This window comes from Haemorhous mexicanus, chromosome 1 (assembly GCF_027477595.1).
Source record: "Haemorhous mexicanus isolate bHaeMex1 chromosome 1, bHaeMex1.pri, whole genome shotgun sequence".
In the NCBI taxonomy this organism is placed as follows: Eukaryota; Metazoa; Chordata; class Aves; order Passeriformes; family Fringillidae; genus Haemorhous; species Haemorhous mexicanus.
Window position 1 is genome coordinate 9,554,945 of NC_082341.1, and position 19,636 is coordinate 9,574,580.

At 36.4% G+C, this 19,636-nt stretch overlaps 1 protein-coding gene across 1 annotated transcript in view; it reads right to left on the reverse strand.

The window, feature by feature from the left end:
* Positions 1-19,636, reverse strand: part of PTPRN2 (protein tyrosine phosphatase receptor type N2) — a 634,616-nt gene that overhangs the window by 402,686 nt on the left and 212,294 nt on the right. The window contains exons 4-5 of the mRNA XM_059839742.1: positions 10,627-10,744; positions 5,656-5,818 (exon numbers count right to left, since the gene is read on the reverse strand). Of these exons, the coding sequence (XP_059695725.1) occupies positions 5,656-5,818; positions 10,627-10,744 (281 nt within the window). The remainder of the gene's footprint in view (positions 1-5,655; positions 5,819-10,626; positions 10,745-19,636) is intronic.

Consider the following 19,636-nt stretch of genomic DNA (forward strand, 5'->3'; position numbering starts at 1 on the left):
AAAAAGAGAATGCACTTTAAAATTGATATCAGCTCCATCATCTATTTACTAATTGCAATGTACTGAAGTACAGGGAGTAAATATTTCCAAGATAAACAGGAAACTTGCAGGAAAAATTACAGAAATGAACTCCAAACACATGGTATTTGGAAAAAAAAGGCTTGATTTTGAAGGGAAGGGTCTGAAAAAGAACTAAATCCTATTATCCAGTCAGTATTTGAGATTTTTAAAATATCAATCTATGTTTCATCTGGAAATTACTAGAAATTAATTAACTGCCTTTTTAAATAAGACTCCAGACTTGACACAGATCATTTATAAAAATATTTCTATGGCACTTGCATCTTCTAATAATTGAAAAAATAATTAATCCTTTCCAGATACCTGTGTGATAAGGGAAATGGTGGTTTCTCTGTTAGATGTTGAAACTCTGTCATTATATTCTACATAAACTGATGGGTTGCAGGTAAAAGTATGTGCTGGATCTAAGACTTAAGCATGATACTAGCACCAGAATGCTGGTTCAAAATATAAATCACAAGTCACATTAGATCACCAGACTGTGTATTTATGCCACACACAAGATGATTGTAATTTTACTAGGCTTTGTAGCCATGATTCTATTAGAGCTTTAAATGTGTCCTTCCAGAAAAAAATTGCAATCTGCACCAGATTCCTGCAGAATGGCCAAGAGGATGGAAATGACAGCAACTCATTTTATATACTTAAATTAAAACAGATGAATCACAACTTGAAAACTCTCTTTTTTCCCTCCATTGATCATGGAATGAGTTTAGGCTGATGTGCACCAATACAAACGTGTTTATATGGTCAAATGATTTCTGCTGCAGTGCTTATGGGTGTTTGTTTGGTTGGTTTTGGGCTTGTTTTGGTTTGGTTTTGGATTTCGTGGAGTTTCTTGTTGGTTAGTTTGGATTTTTTTTTTTTTTTGTGTATGAGTGTTTTTTGGCTTTTTTAAGAGGATTTAAAGTTTCTATTTTGCCATGAAGAGCCACAAAGCCACCAAGAGGAGAAATAAAAAGATGAAACACTTTTTTGGGATTTGAGGCTTAGCTTTTAGTTTATGCTTTACCAAAAAATTATTGCATGACCTCAGAAAGTCAGTCTAATCTGTCTGTGAAGCAGGGGCATTAGCTCTTCCCTACTTTGTAATGGCTGCAGGTAAATGAATACACCAATGCTTGGGAAATGTTCAGATATCATTACATAAGTATGCCAACAGAGAGGCAATTCTGTAGCTCCAAGGAGACATTCCTTTATCAATTATTCCAGAAATATTTTTATCAAAGTGTTCAAGCACAGCTGAATTACATTTTTATACATAGTCTCTTATATATGAAATATACCTTTATACAAATAGAGTTTAAATGTATACTCTTCAGGAAGTTTTTTCTTGCCAAAATTCTGATGAACTTCATTCAGTCCTGTATTTAAATCAGTGTTAGATAAATAAAGGTGCTGCTTTTTTGAATTAAATTTAAAATGGGCAATGAATTAGTAATTTCTTACTCGTTAATCACAGTGATCATTATTTGCAGATACACTCAAAGTACATCTTTGAGTGCTCGTACTCAGATTTTCTAAAATTGATAACAATTATTTTAAATAATTATCACACCTCTTAGTTCTTTTGGTTATCAATTACAAAGATTCAAGCAATTGATTTTTTGGGCCAGGAAATAGATGAATTTTTATTTTATATAATTTCTATGATATTTTTACCTGCAGCTTCCCCCTTTCAGCACAACTGCACTGCTGAACCACAACTCTCTGCCACTAACCCATCACTTTACCTGTTTCTTTTCTCCCACATGACTCTAAAAATGCCTTTATTAGCCCCTTCTTTGATGAAAAGATTCTGAGGTTTTTTTTCCAGAAATCTTTGCTTTAAAATGTATAAAAATACCTAAGTTGTGGAGATTTCTGTAACCACAATATCTGCACAGGAAGTCTACCATGAAATGAATAGAACTAAAACACAAAGAAACAGTAACAACAGAAAACTCAATAAATTCCCCAATATATCTGACATAATTTTCTTTCTCTCCCATCCTACCCACAAGGACCTCAATGTCACATTGTCCTGACAAAGACCTCAGCAGCAGGTAGGACCAACCCTATCTGAAGCCCTCAGAGGCCAAGTCAGAGAGAAGGAGAAAAAGCAACTCCATGAATCTTCAAGCCTGAAGAGTCATGAAATCTTCATGAGATTTCTGCAACCAGAAATACAGCCACAGCACAAGTGTGATGGCAACTTCCTAATTCTTACAGCCTGTCCAGCATTTGGGTCAGGTTTCAAATAAATTCTCTTTCTATAATGAGCAAAAAATTTTCTCAGTCAGATGAAAGCAGCACAATTAAAATCTCCCATAACTATTCAAATACAGGCAGAGAGACCAGCAGCAAAGGCAGCAAGTTCTCCTTTACAACCTCTGAGCTTTAGCAATACCAGCCACGTGCTGTCTTCCAAATCCAACAAAACCCTGAGCCTCAGTTTCTGTAGGAATGCCAACAGTGCAGAGGGTTTTTCAGGGGTTTGGGTGTTCTGATATGAGAGGGGTTTGTTCCAGCTGCAGTGGAGAAGGGAAGGGCAATTCACTCATGATTTGAAGCCTCTGCATTTCTTACCTCTGTAGCTAAGATTCTCATTAAAATATGTGCCTGGCTATTTGTTATTTTCCATACAGCATCCAGGTTTGGTAGAAAGGAATCACAAAGACTGATAACTCAGCATTTTGTGAATGGCAAAACTTTCATAAAGTGTGTGTAGGGAAGACCAAGAAAACCAAACACAAAATCCCACTAGCTAATGCTTAAGTAACAAATGCCACCAAGTGCCCATTTCCTGAACAACTCTTTTTCAGCTGAACTAAAGTGAAATGTTCTTTACAACTGTAACCCTCAGGAAACAGACACACCAAACTTCTGATTTGCTACTATTTATTTCCTGGCAGAGTCACTGTCAGCTGGCTAGATTACAGCCTGCAGGAGATACTGCCTGTATAGTGAGAAATAATTCTAAGTTAGTGATGAACTTCAAGTGCTCCAAAAATCACCCAAAGAAGCTCTTGCAGTAAATGGCAGACACCATAGGAATTTTGGTCAATCACATGATTTAAGTTTTCTGGTGTTGTTTCTGTCACTGCTGTATCAAGCCTCAACCTGATAGTTGTTTGAGCAAGGGAAATAGGAAAAGAGTTATCTGCTTTAAGTTTTGTGATGTTTTATTTCACAACTTTCTGCATAATTGTGTGTGTGGTGTCTATTCAGTGATTTTGAAGCTCTGTAGTTTTATTCTGATAATACAAGTGGAAGATAGGTGGGCAACCGAAGACTGAAAGTTTGTAAAATATAATCATGTCAATATACAAAATAACACTTCCAGAGTATAAGGAATATTTTAAAACCTCTTTATCTTTTATCTTCCTTTGTTTTACATTTGGCCAGAGACCTCTGATGTCAGGCTTGGATCCTGAATCCATGCAGGAAGTCTGACAACAAGCCCTAAATTTCTGCAAGATTCAGCTACACTTCACAGCACGTAAGGTATCAAAGCAACCAAAGCAGTGTTACATCTCCTGCTCCCCAACAGCAGGAATGCAGTGACAGAGGTAAATATATACTTGAAAGAAAATTATTTTAAAAAGGGCAAAGCCCAAAAGCTGCAGTTCTAGGTAGGGTAAAGTAGCTCTGTCTTGTGCTTATTTTAATTAGAAAAGGACAAGAAAGTTTAAAAGATCAGATCTTGCTGCAATTATTTAATGTGGGTTTGTAATCTATATATTAAGTACAAAAATAAGGTACCAATCTTTATGGAAGCTTGCAATTAAAGTGCACAAGGTAGTTATCTCCAATTTCAAGTGGTACAACCATATCACAGGTAGCTCAGTTACTTTTCCACCTTCTCTTTTCAAATGTTTACATTTTATTAGTTTTCTTCTGCTTCTTGGAGCAGAAAAAAAATCTGGTTTTGTCTCTTGTTTAAATGCTATTTCACTAACAAAACAATGAACCAAGATAAAAATACTATGTCCCTCTTGCTTTTTCGAGAAGAGCAGTTGCATTTTATTGGGATAGGGAAACGTCTCCAGGATCAGTTAAAATTCATTGCTGATCACTACTTTTTAAAATAATTTTCATTTTCTTCTCTTTTTGACTTTCAATTATAGGTAACACATCTGACTCAATGTCTGTTGTTTCCAAATGCTCCTTAGTAAATAGAAGTGTACAGTTTGCTCCTATACGTGCTTCACTTCCAGATTTTCTCCTCTTTATCCCACTCCCCCAGGCTTCAGAGTACCCATCTCCATGGCAACACTCGATAAGGTTGGTGGGTGGTGTTATCACAGCAGGCTTCCCCACAGAAGGTCTCAGCCATATGGATTATTTATGAACTTGCATGACAACACCAGACCCACTGAAATACTTCTTGAGCAAGTTTTTGTTGAAAGCCAGTGATTCAAAGCAGAGTATCCTCACTGCAGACAGCACCCAGGAGGAGAGAGTGGAGGAAAAGCAGCACCAAGGTGGTCCCTGATCCCTCCTCAGAGCTGCCTTGCCACTGCCTGAAAGCTCCTCTTGCCCCAGATAAGATTTATGTGCCATTAATCACAAGTGGTGTATATAAATCTGTCAGAATCTGGGAAGTTGTGCTTCTGACAAGAATAACAACCATGACTAAATGGTTGCTACAACTGGTGCTGTTGCCAGGAGTTGTTGCAGATTTGGTGCCCCTGAGTTATTCTCTGAAACAAACTAAAGCAGTTTGGCTTTGCACTATAGTCTAGTCACCTGATACTTTTTCTAAAACTTCAGTATATTTTTTGGCAAATTCTGCATTTATACTGAATGCATTGAAATAGCACAGACAATTTCTTGTGAAGGATTTCTGTAACAGCAGCCTAGTTCTTTAAAGTCAAAGAGTGCACTCTTTGCTTTTTGAGCAAAAGATATGGGGCCATAAGGGCCTGGTGTATGGAAACCTTTTGTGCAATAATTTTAATAAATTTATCAAGTTGCATCTTAAAGTGAGACAGATTTTCTCTAGGTAAGGGAAAAATGCTTTATTTCCCAAATAGGTATGTTTGTAGTTTTTGACATAGTCAACACTCAAAATTTAATGGTTGTGATTTATCTTCCCAGCTAACTGTACATTTATAAAGTATACACATGAACCCTAACTGGTCACAGTAGGCTTTCCTTATCACCAATAAGCAGGAAATGTTGAGGTAAAATTTATCAGACCCATTATTAAAACATGCTCAAAAATTATATGAATTGCACCCTAAGCAGCATAAACACCAGCAAGAACTCACACTGTAGTTCAGCCAGGTTTTTGGAGCATAGTTCAGATGAGCCAGTCAAAATGTTACCAGCTTTATCCCACTCTTCCTTCTTCATCACATGCAATCCATCCCTAATTAGGGTAAAATGCTCCAGATTTGATGAGCTGAAGCATTTACAATGCTGAAGGTGATTAATTTTGAGAAAACTTAGTGCACTTATGATAATCAGTTGGAGGAGGCAGTAAAAAACAATGTCTGGTCTTCAGACAGAGGGGAAATTTAAAAAATGAGAACTTAGAGAAAAAGGAATCCAAAATCACAGAATGTAAGAACCATAGTAAAATACTACCTTGACAGAAGCTTTGTCACTTGTCTTCCTTGGGTACAAATTTTTAGATGCAGATTGTGAGAGAATTCTGAGATATTTAAGGTATTGCTGAAGAGACTTGGCCAAGTTCACATTATTTTCCACATCATAATTTCTTTCATTATTTTCATTCTTTCCCAAAGTCCTGCACAGCAAAAGCAAGGAAAAGAAAGTTACCAGCCTATCCAATGTACAAAGTGGCCAACTAAAAAGGCACTGCAAGCCACTGTAGTTCAATACATAACAGGAAAGTCACTCAAGAGCTTAGCAACCAGAAAAGTATAGAAAATTCAATGGTTCAGCAAAAACAGTCAAAAAATCTTGCACTATTAACAATTTATTTCATGCAGCAAAGTTAATGATTCTAGAGTAAATCAAATAAAATGTCACATCAAGGCAAAGACATATTCAAAAGCAAAGAAAATGCCTGTAAAAAGAAAATAGACATGATTAGATTGCACCCCAAAGAAATATGAGATGGTTCTAAGATTTCAAAAACTTGCTGAATGATGATGAGATTCAATGCCAATTTGGCCCTGCACCAATGTAAAGAATAGAAGAAAGACTACTGGATATGCAGAAATAATGGAGCAAGTAAACTCCAGTGAAAAGCTTGAAAAGGGAATAATGAGATGGAACAAATATCTCTTCTGATCTTCTCACGTGACTGGGATTCACAGAATAGTGGTGTTTCCTGAGTGGTTTATACAGATTTTGGTGACATTTGCAAAGAAAAGCTAGAAATGAGATTAAATGATGGCAGTGTGGAGGTGTTTATATGGGATTCAGAGTGCTGTGTGCAATGAATTTGAATTATTACCAGCTGTCCTCATCTATCTCAACAACACATAAATGGTGATGATAATTTAAATGTCAGCATCAGTAACTATTTCATTCCTTGTGCAAGAAAGCAGAGAGAAAACTCCCAGCCCTCTTCCTTCCCTGTGAGTGAAGCTGCTTGAGGGAAATCACCTTTTGATGTCACCATTTCCTACTCACATGCCCACACACATCTCCAGTGAAGAATTCCAGGTGGAAGAGTTTTACAGCTCAGTGAATGAATTTGACTTTCAACATCTCTGTGCCACTGTAAATAAAATTTTATTCTACCAGCCCACATCTTGGCACTAATGTAGAGGCACAGCCTGAGAGAGCACCATTATATCATTTTCCAAAGCTGGGGTTTAATTATATTACTTTAATCAAAAATTAACAGACTTCCTTCCATGCTCACAGTTGTACCAAATGTGTGTCCCTACTAATTTAACACTAATAAATGTAATTAATAATCTAATTTACTGTGGTGGCACTGCAACCAACAGTGCTGACAGGTTTGCTCACTTTGAAACACCAGAAAAATCCTCCATTTCTCCCCAGTGTCTAACAGCAGGTTCCCATCAGGGATACAAACTCTAGGAAAAAGAAGGGTAACTGCACAGAGCACTACAGCAAACCTGATATAATTTACCATCAGCCTTGCTTCCTTCTCATTCTGTTTGCATTTTTTTTCTTATTCCAGAGTTCTAAATTCTGCCTTCTGATGGAGTGTGGACATGCAGATAACATTATCCACCTTTTCAGCTTAATGCAGACCAAAACTATTCTGCAGTTTCAGAAGAACCTGGGCACTGTGCTTTCTGCTTCAGTAGAGATGAACTAATGCCAACAGGCTCTCTTCATAGGAAGGATCCCAGTTGCCAACACTCACCTTTCATTCACTGATTAATTCCAGCACCTATCTTCTGCTTTCTTCAATAATTTTAAAAGGAAGGGAAAATAAAAAAAAACAACCTTAAAAAACCAGACTGAATCCTGCCCCAAGGACTTCCACTGGAGCTAATGGGAACTGAATGCACAGAGAAAGGACAGGATTTAGGTTGGCCTTTCAAACCATTATTTACAATATATAGTCACTCTCACTGGCAGTAGAAGTAAAATCTGGGATCTAAGATTTCTCATTTTTCATATGGAGGCAATAATTGCATTCATATTTACATTCCATATTAGATGCAATATTTTATGCTATAAGCATTTAAATAATTAAAATGTAAAAGACTACAAAGCTTTATGTTTCATTTGAAGGCAACTTTATTAAGATGCTATGAATACATCTGAAAGATGTTAAAAAATTTTTGTAGTTCACCACTATATCACCTTGTTAACTCAGGAATGAAAATGCATTAACTAACCATTTATTGCTATTAAATTAAAATATTTATTTTAAATATGGCAAAGTCATACTGGAAAAGGGATGAAAGACAAATATATAAAAGCCCTTGGTGAGTAGGAGAAATGACTGTCAGATGAGTTCTTTTTGTGCACTTATTTGGAAGTATTTTCAGTTTTAATTTGCTCTGAAAGATGACTTTGCATACAATGAACTTAAGAGTATAAAGACAACACCGTATATAATTATTTATCTACAGAAATAAATATGTATTTCCTACAAACTCTAGCATTTTGGAAGCTTTTTTTGTAGAAATATCTAAATCACTGCACCTCTGCTATTTCTGGAATGTTCCCAATTAATAGAAACCACGCATCTTAGCATAAATTTCTCCCTTTTAAATGCTGAGAGTATCTTATTACTGACTTAATGATGGTTTTATTACAGAAATAATACTATACCCCATTTCATACATTGAAGTTTGCTGGAAACGTTTGTGGTTTTGCCTAATTGCACCAATGAACACAACTGACATTTATTCCCTCTGTGCAGAATGGACTTTTTTCCTTTATCTTGAGCCCTCTTTCAAGAGAGGCTTTTTTGAAATTTAATAAGGACCCAGGAAATACCACGTACACTCCAGTTAGCCAACAAAGAAAGAACTTTCATCTTGAAATCAAACTCCCAGTTTCAGCACTTTTTTTCAAGATGAAATCCATGTCTTCTGTTTCATCAGATTTTATATGCACTAATTTAGCCTAAGTCAATTTACCTTTCAAGTGTCTGAGTCTATTTTCCTGCTCTCACCAGCTCTGTGGGGATTAATGACTCATTAGTATGACTTCATATTGTCTTATTACACACGTTACCCTTAATAAAAGGTCTTCCTGACATAATGTTTCTTTGATAATTAGATACCTACTCTAAGTTGCTTTTTAAATTATTTAATTATTATCTGATAAGATTTTAGCAAGCACACTGAGCACACTGAACATATAACACACTTGATCAGAATCTACAAGACACCAGATTTCCTACTGTTCTCTGACCTACAAAACACTTTGCAAATGGACAACCAGAAAAATCAATTAGTGCTTTAAACTGTTGGCACATAAGATAATGCTTTCAGAAGCACAGCTTGGTGACTGCAGAAAATCTATCCACAATAGGAACTGCTTTACGTGAACACATTTGAAATTCTGATGTTCTTGAAGTATCAATATACAGAATGTTGCAGGTTTTTTCTAACACATAGTTATAGTTTAAAATGTAAAACATCTAAAACTTGTTAAAACCAGGAATTCCTAAAAGTGGGCATTTGCTTTCAATCTAAACCTTAAATAATTTTTTATGTCTTCCTATATTTTTTATTTTTATATAACTACAAATCTGGAACACTGCAGAATATGGCCTTGATATCATGAAAATCTGGCCTATTTTGTCTTACCCTCATGAATAAAAATTTTAGGTACTCTCTTAAAAAAAAAAATCCCCAGAAGATATTGAAGATCATTTCTGATACCATCTACCGAGAGTAATCCATTCAATACTGACATTTTGTGTATCTAAGCAGTGAAAACATGTTTATGGATTCAACCACATGTTGTTATCACCTTTATGGTAATCTTTAGATCACTATCTTCTTTAGACATTAAGTTTCTACCTTACTGCACTTCTGAATGGTGCTGTGGTTTTAAGAAATACTTTTGAATCAGCAAACGTGAAATACAGGGTCAAAGTTTTTGAATTAAATCAAAACAAAGTGAGGCAAATGCAGTTGAAGACACTGGGAAGTATCAATTACACAACAATTTATTTCCAGAAAAAAAGCAATCTAGAAAAGAAATGGTTCTGCAGTATATGCAAACCACATACTGCATTACATAAAGATCTGAATTCCAACATTCAATATTTTCCCCATCAAGGCTAGAAGCTCAAATTTATCCCACAATATGGAAGTTTAATAAACAAAAAGCCCTTTCTTTCAATTTCACTACTTTTGAGAATGTATTTCTTAAAATCACGTAAGAGAAAGCAAAATTTCTCATTTTTAATTGTTCTTAAAACTTCATTCTGGGGTTTGTGTGGCAGGTTGCACTTAGAAGCCTGTAGGACAGAACAGACCAGGAAAAAGAGTCTCTTTATATGGGTAACTGTATTTCATGAGATAATTGCAGGTTCTATAACCATATCACTCTACAGAATTACTGATGTGTCTTGCAACCAATTACTGCAAAGTCACCCCTCAATACCTTTCAAACCATGTCCCAACATTATTTTCTGTCATGGGAACTTGCAGGAATATCTCCTTCCTGAAGAAATTTTGCAACTACTACTAGGAATCTATGGACTTCAAATCAATTCTAGGTATGTTTTGGAAGAACTTGACTTTGAAAATATAATTAGTCACTCAGAATGTCATTCAATGCTTAGTCCAGAATAAAATACCTCCTGCAGTTGAGCTACTATAAGTTTCCCTTTTTAAGCCAGTCATAGGTAGGGATGGCTAAACTGACACTAGACAGTGTATAAATTGAATGAAAGGCCTGATGTCTTGAATTCTGGCATCTTAATTAACAATTCAAAGTGTATTTCCTTAACTTGATCATTAACAGAAGAACTAGGTCCAGGGTTTTAATGCATTCTGTCCCCTGAACACTGGTGGACACCTTTACCATATAGATAGTGGCTTTTGTGATTTTTTAAATTCTGCTTCTGGGCCAACCTCTTCCTTATAATTTGCAAACCTTTCCAAAACCCGAGCAAAAACACTACAGAAGACTCACCTTCCTGTGTCAGATCCTTCAGATGCAAATACATCAGGGCGTCTGCTGTGGATTTTGTGAATGGTTGAGAGTTCCTGACCAATAACATGCTGGGTGTAATCATCTCGCCAGGTAAAACCTGATAAATAATGAAACAAACAAACAAAAACAGAGTGAAAAATAATCACTATTTAACAACTTGGAAGTTTGGAAAAAATGTGTCCTAAATAAATAACATTAAAAAAAAAAAAAGAAAAAAAGAAGCCTCACTCAGTTGGAACCCACGAGTCAACCACAGAATCTTCTCTTCTGTATAAAATTCTGCTTATGAAATTTTGCTAATGAAATTTCTTTGCAATGGAAGAAAGACAGTAAATCATGCAAGGCCATTTTGAAAGCCTTTGTTCTTAGCAGAATCTTGGCTAGTTGCAAACCAGTTTTAATAGATTGTACAGCTATGGAAATTATCCCACCAGCTGGTGTCTGTTGAAAGGTTGCTTCATGTCCTTCCCATTCACAGCACACTGCCCCCTCTGTTTTCCCCATGAAACATTAAGGTTTTGAACACTGAGGAGCAAGTACTGCAAGTTTTAGTACAACACATATAAAGGTCAATTTAAGTTATATTTAAATGTTGTAACAAAGAACTTTTCAACAAGGGGCAAAAGCAACTATATAGGCAAATTACAGTGATGACTTGTTAAGTACATGCACTTCCAATCTCTCACTAATTACACCTGAAATAATGATTTAATCCCAAACATAATTGTTACCTGATCTGAAACATGTTACAAATTTTTTACTTTGTTACCTGATTTTTTACATGTTGCTTTAGAGCATCGAATTTGCCCATGCAATTCTTTGTAAATATCTAATAACTAAATACCACACAATTGAAGAGAATCTCCACTGTTATGCCCTGTGCAGCCAAACACCACAAATTTCTCAATGACTACTGATAGAAGTTCCAGATGTGGTTATCCTGGTAATATCTTCCTGTAAGAAACCCTCTAAAGAAAAATCCTCTCTAGCACCAGATGCAGGCAGTCAGATCTGGTTGGCAGTAGCTGGAAGGGAAGTTCCTGGAATTTGGAAGGAGGATTTCTGGCTCAGACCCTATTCTGTGTACAAATTACAAACGTCACCACTTCACCACCATCTGGAATCAACATGAGGTTTTTTGGTGGAGGCAGACCCTTGGGATGAAGATAAAGCATCCTCAGCCTCAGCAGAACTCAGAACTTGGTCACTTCACAACCTGGGATGGGTAGATTCAGATTTTTCCACTGCATTGAAGCAGAATTATTTATCTATTTACTAAATTCTAGAATTAAAAAAGAAGCCTAAATAAGACATTTCTCCATTCTGCCAAAGGAGACAATTCTGAAATAAAAATGCAGAAGTAAAAATTACTTTAATATTTATCAAATTTTCATTCTAGAGAGGAGATACTGAAATAAGTTCAGTGTATGTTTAGATCTTGGATTTAGACATGATTTTAGGGGGAAAAAAGAAAGGTCCCATTTGGGCAAGATTTAGGTGGAACCAATGTAAGTGTGCATGAAGGCTTTAACAAACCAAAAAAGCTTTCCAACATTTCACTTGTGATCCTTCTTTCACCTTTCCTTAAATGAAAATGTTACTCAAGTTTATTGAGGAAACACTTCACCTGAAGCCATATTAGATGTTAACAGCTACAGTAAATGACTCCAGACACTTGGGAGGGGAAGGAATATCTGTCTCTATCTAATCTGGTTTTATTTCTGATTCATCCTTGTCAAATGCAAATATCACCTTTTCAAAGATGCCATGTAAGAAGATGGATTCAAATAGTTTCAAAAATCTAAATCTAAGGCTGCTCAGAGCACGTTTTTATGTGAACACACATAAATGAGTCACCATGCACCTATGATTACTTTCATGTAGTGTAATTAAAATGATTTTTAAAGCAAAGGTGAGATATATTCCATACCTATTTATATATGTGTGTATATATATATACATATGTTCAAATTTACTTCTCTGTTGTCTAGCACTACACATTTCTGTTTGCTTTATAATCTCATGAAGGAGAAAAAACTAAGATAACTTTCAATTTTAGGAGAATGTGCAACATGGAAAGTTCAGCTAGAATATATATATAGTAAAATCATTAGCATAGCCTTAAAACTACTAATTCATGAACCATGAGTCCAAAATTACTACAGTTTTACTCTCTAAGCCAATACCAACCCTATTAAAGGCTAAAGAATACACAATAAATAACATAAACTTTGAAGAAAAATACATTTAATTATTCTGAAGAGCTTTTTTCAAATTAAAGCAAGAAGAGTTCATCCATGGTACCTGCATACAAATAAGAAATTAATCTTTGAATCCTGAGAAATACAGAGTTTTGTGCCTACAAACCCCAATATTTTCAGTAAAAGAGCATACAAAACCACTGTGATGCCTGTTCTTACTAGTCAAGAGAATGATATGACTGTTGTTATCTTCAATGTACTTTTTTCCTACTGCTGCACTATTTTAACATCTTTTCCTAATGCATTTCAAACCAGTATAGATGCACTATCATCCTTAATGCTGTAAAAAATGTAACTATGGCACTAAAAAAGAGAAAATAGATGAAAGAAAACAGACTAGTTGTTATAGGGCTAGAAAGAACTAGAATGCCCTCTCAGCTGTATCCCCAGCACTTTTAACTCACTTCAGTGGTAGGACAAGACAAGGATGAAAAAAACAAATTTTAACTAATTCAAAAATCCCCTTGCAAGCAATTCAATATTTCTGTCTCTTATGCAACGATCTCAGGAACTGCAGATTGCCTAAAGTTAACCTCATGCCAATCATTTTCCAGCATTGTTTCAGTTTCAAAAAAATATCTCCCACACACTGCGCTGAATAAAACAGCTCATTCAAGAGCCATAATGCCAGGCTGACAGCTGCAATCAGAATTAGGGTTGAGAAGGAGCATATGACGCCGTGTGGCGATTTCCTGTTCCCTTTGTCCGTGCCGTCACAGCCCCGGCCTGGCCACCCAATTATTGCGATTTGTGTCCGGCGGCTGAGCAGGATCACAGCGGAGCCCTTGTGCGCGCATTACTTCCATGTCACTGGCGGGGAGCGGCGTGGGCGACGCCCAGCCCCTGATTATCCATCCCCCCCGCGGCTGCAAGGCCCAGGCCCTGCTCTCCCAGCCCGAATTCCCACAGAGGGACAATGTCAAAGGAAGAGAAGGAGCCTGGTGGACACTGAAATGACGCAAACGCTGTGACAACAGCAGCGGACACAAAACTGCTCTCAGTTGAAGGTCATTGACAGTAGTGAGACCCCATGAAAACAGCCATCGGTATGAGTTTTCCCTACATTCCCTCCACTGGTTTCATTGGCCCAATGTTTAATTTTTAAAAAAAAATTAATTGGAACTCTATCATCTAAATGTATGTGAAAAGGGAATGCCAGTATAAAGAGAGTGAAGACAAGGCATTAATACCTTTATCAAACCCAACTGGAAGGTCAAATCTAATGGAGGCCATCTGGATATAAGAGTCCTTCATATCATCAGGTATCTTCCCAGGTCTTTTATTTCCACATCACGGTCTATTTTATTATTATTAATATTATTATTATTATTATTACCCACAATTAAAAAAATAATAAAATTGTTTAGGTCCCCATTGTATTCAACACTTAGCAATGGCTATGTCAACAGAATACTCTTCTAATAATTATTTGAAATCAAATCAAAAGCAAGCAGTTCAAATAGTGAAGAAAGCAGTTTCAGAAATTCACAGTGGTGAAGAGGTTAGCTTCTGTCTACAAAATTGAAATAAAAATTATTTTCAAATTAAACATAAAATGTCCCTTAACCTGCTTCATTGACTTTGCTGCTATAGCAGTTACAGAGAATTATTGAAAAATACTCAAAATTCAAGTATGTATTTCCTTCTCCCAGCTGAAAATTTTTCTAAGCAATTGCATTTTTTGTGTGGTTTTGACTCTGTTTTCCATCTTAGAGAAACTTGATGTCTCCCAAAATATACCTGACCACATCTTTAATGCATGTAAATTATAACAGCAGTTTTTGAAAACAATTATCTGCTACTTCTCAGTTTAAACTTATCCTAGCTCAGACTTACACAAATGAATTTCCCTCTCTCTGAAGGCCTAAGCAAGAAAACCAAAATTTTTTTTAATGATTTGGAGGAGTTAAATCAGAAGAACTCATTGTAAGTCCTTTAAAGAAACACCACTTCTCACTGTCCTGAGATTTGGCTGTCCAAATCTTCCTGCTGCTGCTCCCAACCCTTCTCCTGACCAGCATGGCTGATGCTGAATAGGGCTCTGCAGAAAAGTCCAGCAGAACCTTTGCCTGACTCCTCCAGCTCTTGAACCAATCAAAATCTAAAATTATTAGTTCTGCATCAATATATTATCCACAAAATTATTTTTCCATACCAAACTCATTGAAAATGACAGGATATTATTCTAAATTTGCAGAAACCTCTCTACTAAAATCTCATCCTTCTTTGTCAGGAAAATGCCCTTTATAAAGGCCCAAAACCCTCAGAATTATTCAGAATTAAAGACAGGATATGCACTATTTCTGAGTTGTGACATTATTTTTTCTCCAGTTTTTGGTAATGTTAGGCATTTTGTCCTTATATGGTAGATTAAAAATATATTTTTTCTCTAAGCTACCTTCAACTGCTACTTCATTTCAGCCTGCAAACTCTCAGCTGCAGAGCTCAGAGACTTTCATCCCCCATGCCATGTGTTGCAAATTGTTAATGCCTACTTTAGCTGTCAGAATGTCGGCAGAATAGGGAATGATTTGCTTTCTTCCCTATTTTCACAACAGACAGGTCAGGGTAAGGTATAGACATGCCTTTCTGCAGGCTGCCTTCCCACATTCTCCAGAGGAGCTGCTCTGTTCTCATTCCACACCTCCCTTTTCAGAGCTCAAGGACGTAGCCAATAATGTTCACCTATTTCAGCTCTGCCTAAGTCAAAACTGCAGATTTAATGCTGAGGTTGCTGTGTACAACAAAATTAAGTCTTTCAATTGCTATTGCTGTATTTCCTACCTAAGATCCCAGACAAAAGATAAAATCCTGGTATTTGCTCTTAAAATAAAACTTCACCCAAAAGCAATTTTGTAATACAACTTGAAATGACAAGTTAATGGCAAAAATAGAAATAGAGAAGTTAAACCCAGCTCTTACAACACAACCTTGTAATTTCCCTATTTCTTTGTATTGGAATACTCATTTTTAGTGAAAATTTTGACTAGGACATTTTCTAAAAAACTGGAAGAAAGTCTGCCAAAACACTTTGCACTACACTTCCAGAAAGACTAATTTTAATTGAATTTTTTTGCTCTGGTCAAACTTTGTGTTTGCCTTCTAGATGACAAGCAAATCTGGTTGAGAATTTATTTGACAAAATGACTGGGGGTTATAAGCAGTTAGCAGCACTCCTGTCCAATCCATCTCAGCTGGAGCTGTGATCATCCTCTCCTGAAAGTCCTCCTGAGCTTTTTTTGTTTCATTCCCTTTTCCACTGCCAGGTACCAAGTTTGCGTTGGTGACTTTTTTGCCTTTTTTGCCTTTGGAGTTCCTAATGAGACCTTTCTAATATGGAAGAATTTCATTTGCTGCACTCAGCAGCAATTCACTCACAGGCAAAGAGCTTCTGTTTGAATGAACAGATGAAAGGGCTGCCTAAGGATTACAGCTTCAATTTTTCATATATTGTTTTATTATACATAAAAGTGATAATCTCCATAGAATTAAATTACAACCATGATCTGCTTACAGTCCTGATTTTAATTTACTCTAAGCAACTCTCCCAGAAGGTAGAGGGAAGGCTTTTCTCTTCAGTTTTTGAAATTTTTCTATTATTTGAAAAAGCCAAATGAGTGCTTCATTTGCCAAGGAGATTATAAGATGCTCTCACAGGACTCAGTATGTAATGTTTCCTTACCTTTATTTCAGCTCTTGCAGAGAGCTACAAATAATTGGGTTTATACAAGAGAAAGTTTCTAAATGTTACATAAGACTTTTCTGCCTCTGGAGCTGATAGTAATAAAAGACTAATATGACAATGCAAAATATATTTCCAGACTTACACACAGAGCAGGTTGCTTTCCAAAGACTACAACAGAATGGATACATGATTCCCAAATCCTTGAGATGAATCCCATGCTATTCACCATGTCATATAAACCTTCCCACAAAGCGTTGACCCTCAACCCAAAAGCATGCACAGAAATGCTTTCTAGAAGGGAGGTTATCTTGCATTGTCACAACTTTATATTAATGTTCAACTTTAACTCAACTCATGGCCAATCCTATCTTTGACTTGAATATCTTTCTGTCCTGTCTAGGCTGTGACATATTTATTGAAAAACAATCAACTCTAACACATGGTGAGAAATGTGCATTTCCTTCTGTCCCTGGACTATGCATAGACATTTCCTCTGTGCTGCCAGCCCAAGGAGTTTTCATGAACATGAGGAAATATTCACATGCACTCAAAATAGTGACACTAAAATAAAGATGAGACTACTTTGCTTGTTTCACCGAGCTTTGAACCCAAATGCAGTAGCTGGAACTCACACCAAGATGCATGTAACTATTCCAAATTTAACACAAAAAGGTCTGATGGTAGTTTGACACTGCAAAACAACTCTTTAATACATTAATCCTATGCAATCTCCTTTTAGAGTAAGAAGTGATGATCTTTTTTTCTGTCAAAATTACTTTCATTTTTCTGTTCCTTTCTCTTTCCATCTTACTATTTCCTTCCAAGATGTCTTACATTCATTCAAACTCAAAGTTTTTCTCAAATTCAGGATCTCTTTAAATATGCATAAATTGGTTTTAATGCTACACTGTACAATGCTAAGAATGGAGATTTTGTCCAAATAGTAGTTATCAATGCATTTAAAATCAGCAGGTTTTCCTTCTCATTTTATTTTATGCAATTTATTTCATGCTATCAGTAGAATGACAGCCTTATTGTCACAAAAAATAGAGTTCCTGGGAAAGGACTTTTGAAGTGTCTTCAGCCTGGGAATTAAAACATCACCTGTAACAAGGAAAAATTGGTTGAAAATGTGCTGGCACTTAAATAAGCACAGAAAATTAAGTGGATATACAGGTTACACTTACTCTGGCAAATTCATCTCAGAGCTACAGTTCTTCATGTATTTTTAAATGCTTATGAGCAGAACTGTTCTTTCAGCTCCACATAGTGGTTCTCAGCCCCATTTTATGTAACTGTTGGACTCTCTTTGATGTTTGTGAAAAATCAATTTTTGGCTGTCAGAGCAGAGCTCTCAGCTGCACGTGCAAAGCCAATACCAGGGGTGCCACCCCAGGCTGGACAGTGAGGGCTGCAGCTGCCAGGGCTCCTCCACCTTTGGTTCTGAACAAAATTCCCTCAGACCAAAGTACAGTCAATGCACCAGCAGCACAGAGGGAGGGTTACAATGAGCCACAGCAAAGGCTTCTCCAGGACACTCCCAGTCTATCCCATCAGGAAACTCAATATTCCTGAAACCCTTGCCCTAGGAAGGGCCTTAGGTCTGGCCACTCATCACACTCTGAGCTGCATTATGACAAATACAAATTAAAGCAGGCAAAAGGTAACTTGTTTATACTAAAGGACTGGAAGAAACTCTACACAGTTTGTGCAGAATTGGAATATCTTCCATTTTCCACTTTTAAGCCATATCTCTGAGACTGTAAATTCCTCCTGGGAGAGGCCATATATTGCATACATTTGCAGTGTCTCTTTCTGCAGCAATAACAATAACAATAATTGTTATTGTTGCTATTATTATTAATAAAAGCCCAGCAGTTGCAGAAGAGAGGGTTCCCTTAGGAACCCTGTAAGGATCTTGGTGGCTGAAACTCAGAGTTTTCCAGGGAACTGAGCTAGCCAAGTCAGTTTGCCTGCAGCAAAGATGAACAATCTGCAGGTCATGCTGTTCCCCAAAATCTGATTAGAACTCCTCAGGTTTCATTTTGAATTCACCCCGTGTAGAGAAAATACACACACTGAATTTGTGCAACCCTGAAAGGCATTTTCAGCCAGAGGAGTATTTGAATTATTTTCTTTTTTATTTTCTTGTGCACATACAATTTTTGGGTATTGATCCTCTAACCAGCTGCAATGGAGGGTGCAATTACTGTACATTGAATGACAGATAAGTTTTTAATTAAAGCCCTTTTAGTCTTTGCATCTCAGAGCTCTGATTTACTACTCAATTCCAATTAAAAAAATACTGTACCACTTGTAAGCCAAGGAAAAGTGTCTGCCCATATATTAAGCTGGTGTCTATGGGTAAAAATTCTATCATTTGATTATTTTAGCCAGCAATGAAAAGGATTTCATGGGGGAATCTCTGACTGACATGATTTCCAACATGGTGCTTATTTCCCCTCCCTTCTTTCATGAAGTTAATAAATACCTCAGTAAGCTTTAAAACCATTTTCAGACAATTCATATAGTGCTGATTCATGGATTCCCACTGATGCTTTGTCAGCTGCACACACTATTGTTTCTTTACTGCTTTCTGGGTTTGATCTCTCTGAACATTTCAAATATGCCATGATAAAGCTGTGACTCAGTTTTGCCACAGTATACCACAATGCTACTAAAAAATATTTTTGAAAAAGACTGTCAATGAATTAAAATATTTGCACTAGAAGAACTGGCACAAGCTCATCAGATATGAACTTAAAACCTCTAAAATCTAAGTCTTTATGAGGACAGTTTTTGTTGGTATCTATTCATAACACATCTCTCCATTCAAAAAATTCATCAGTTTTTTTGCTCATAACTCTGAAGAGCAGCTAGGTTTAAAATGCAATTTACTGGAAACTCTGACATTAAAAAATTCCCCCAAAAGAGAAAAAGTGACACAACACTGAAATAAAACATACAGAGGGACATGAAATTCCTATCAGTCCTGGGAGAACTTTTTTCTTTGTGAGTTTTATGTTCAGCTAAAATCCAAATA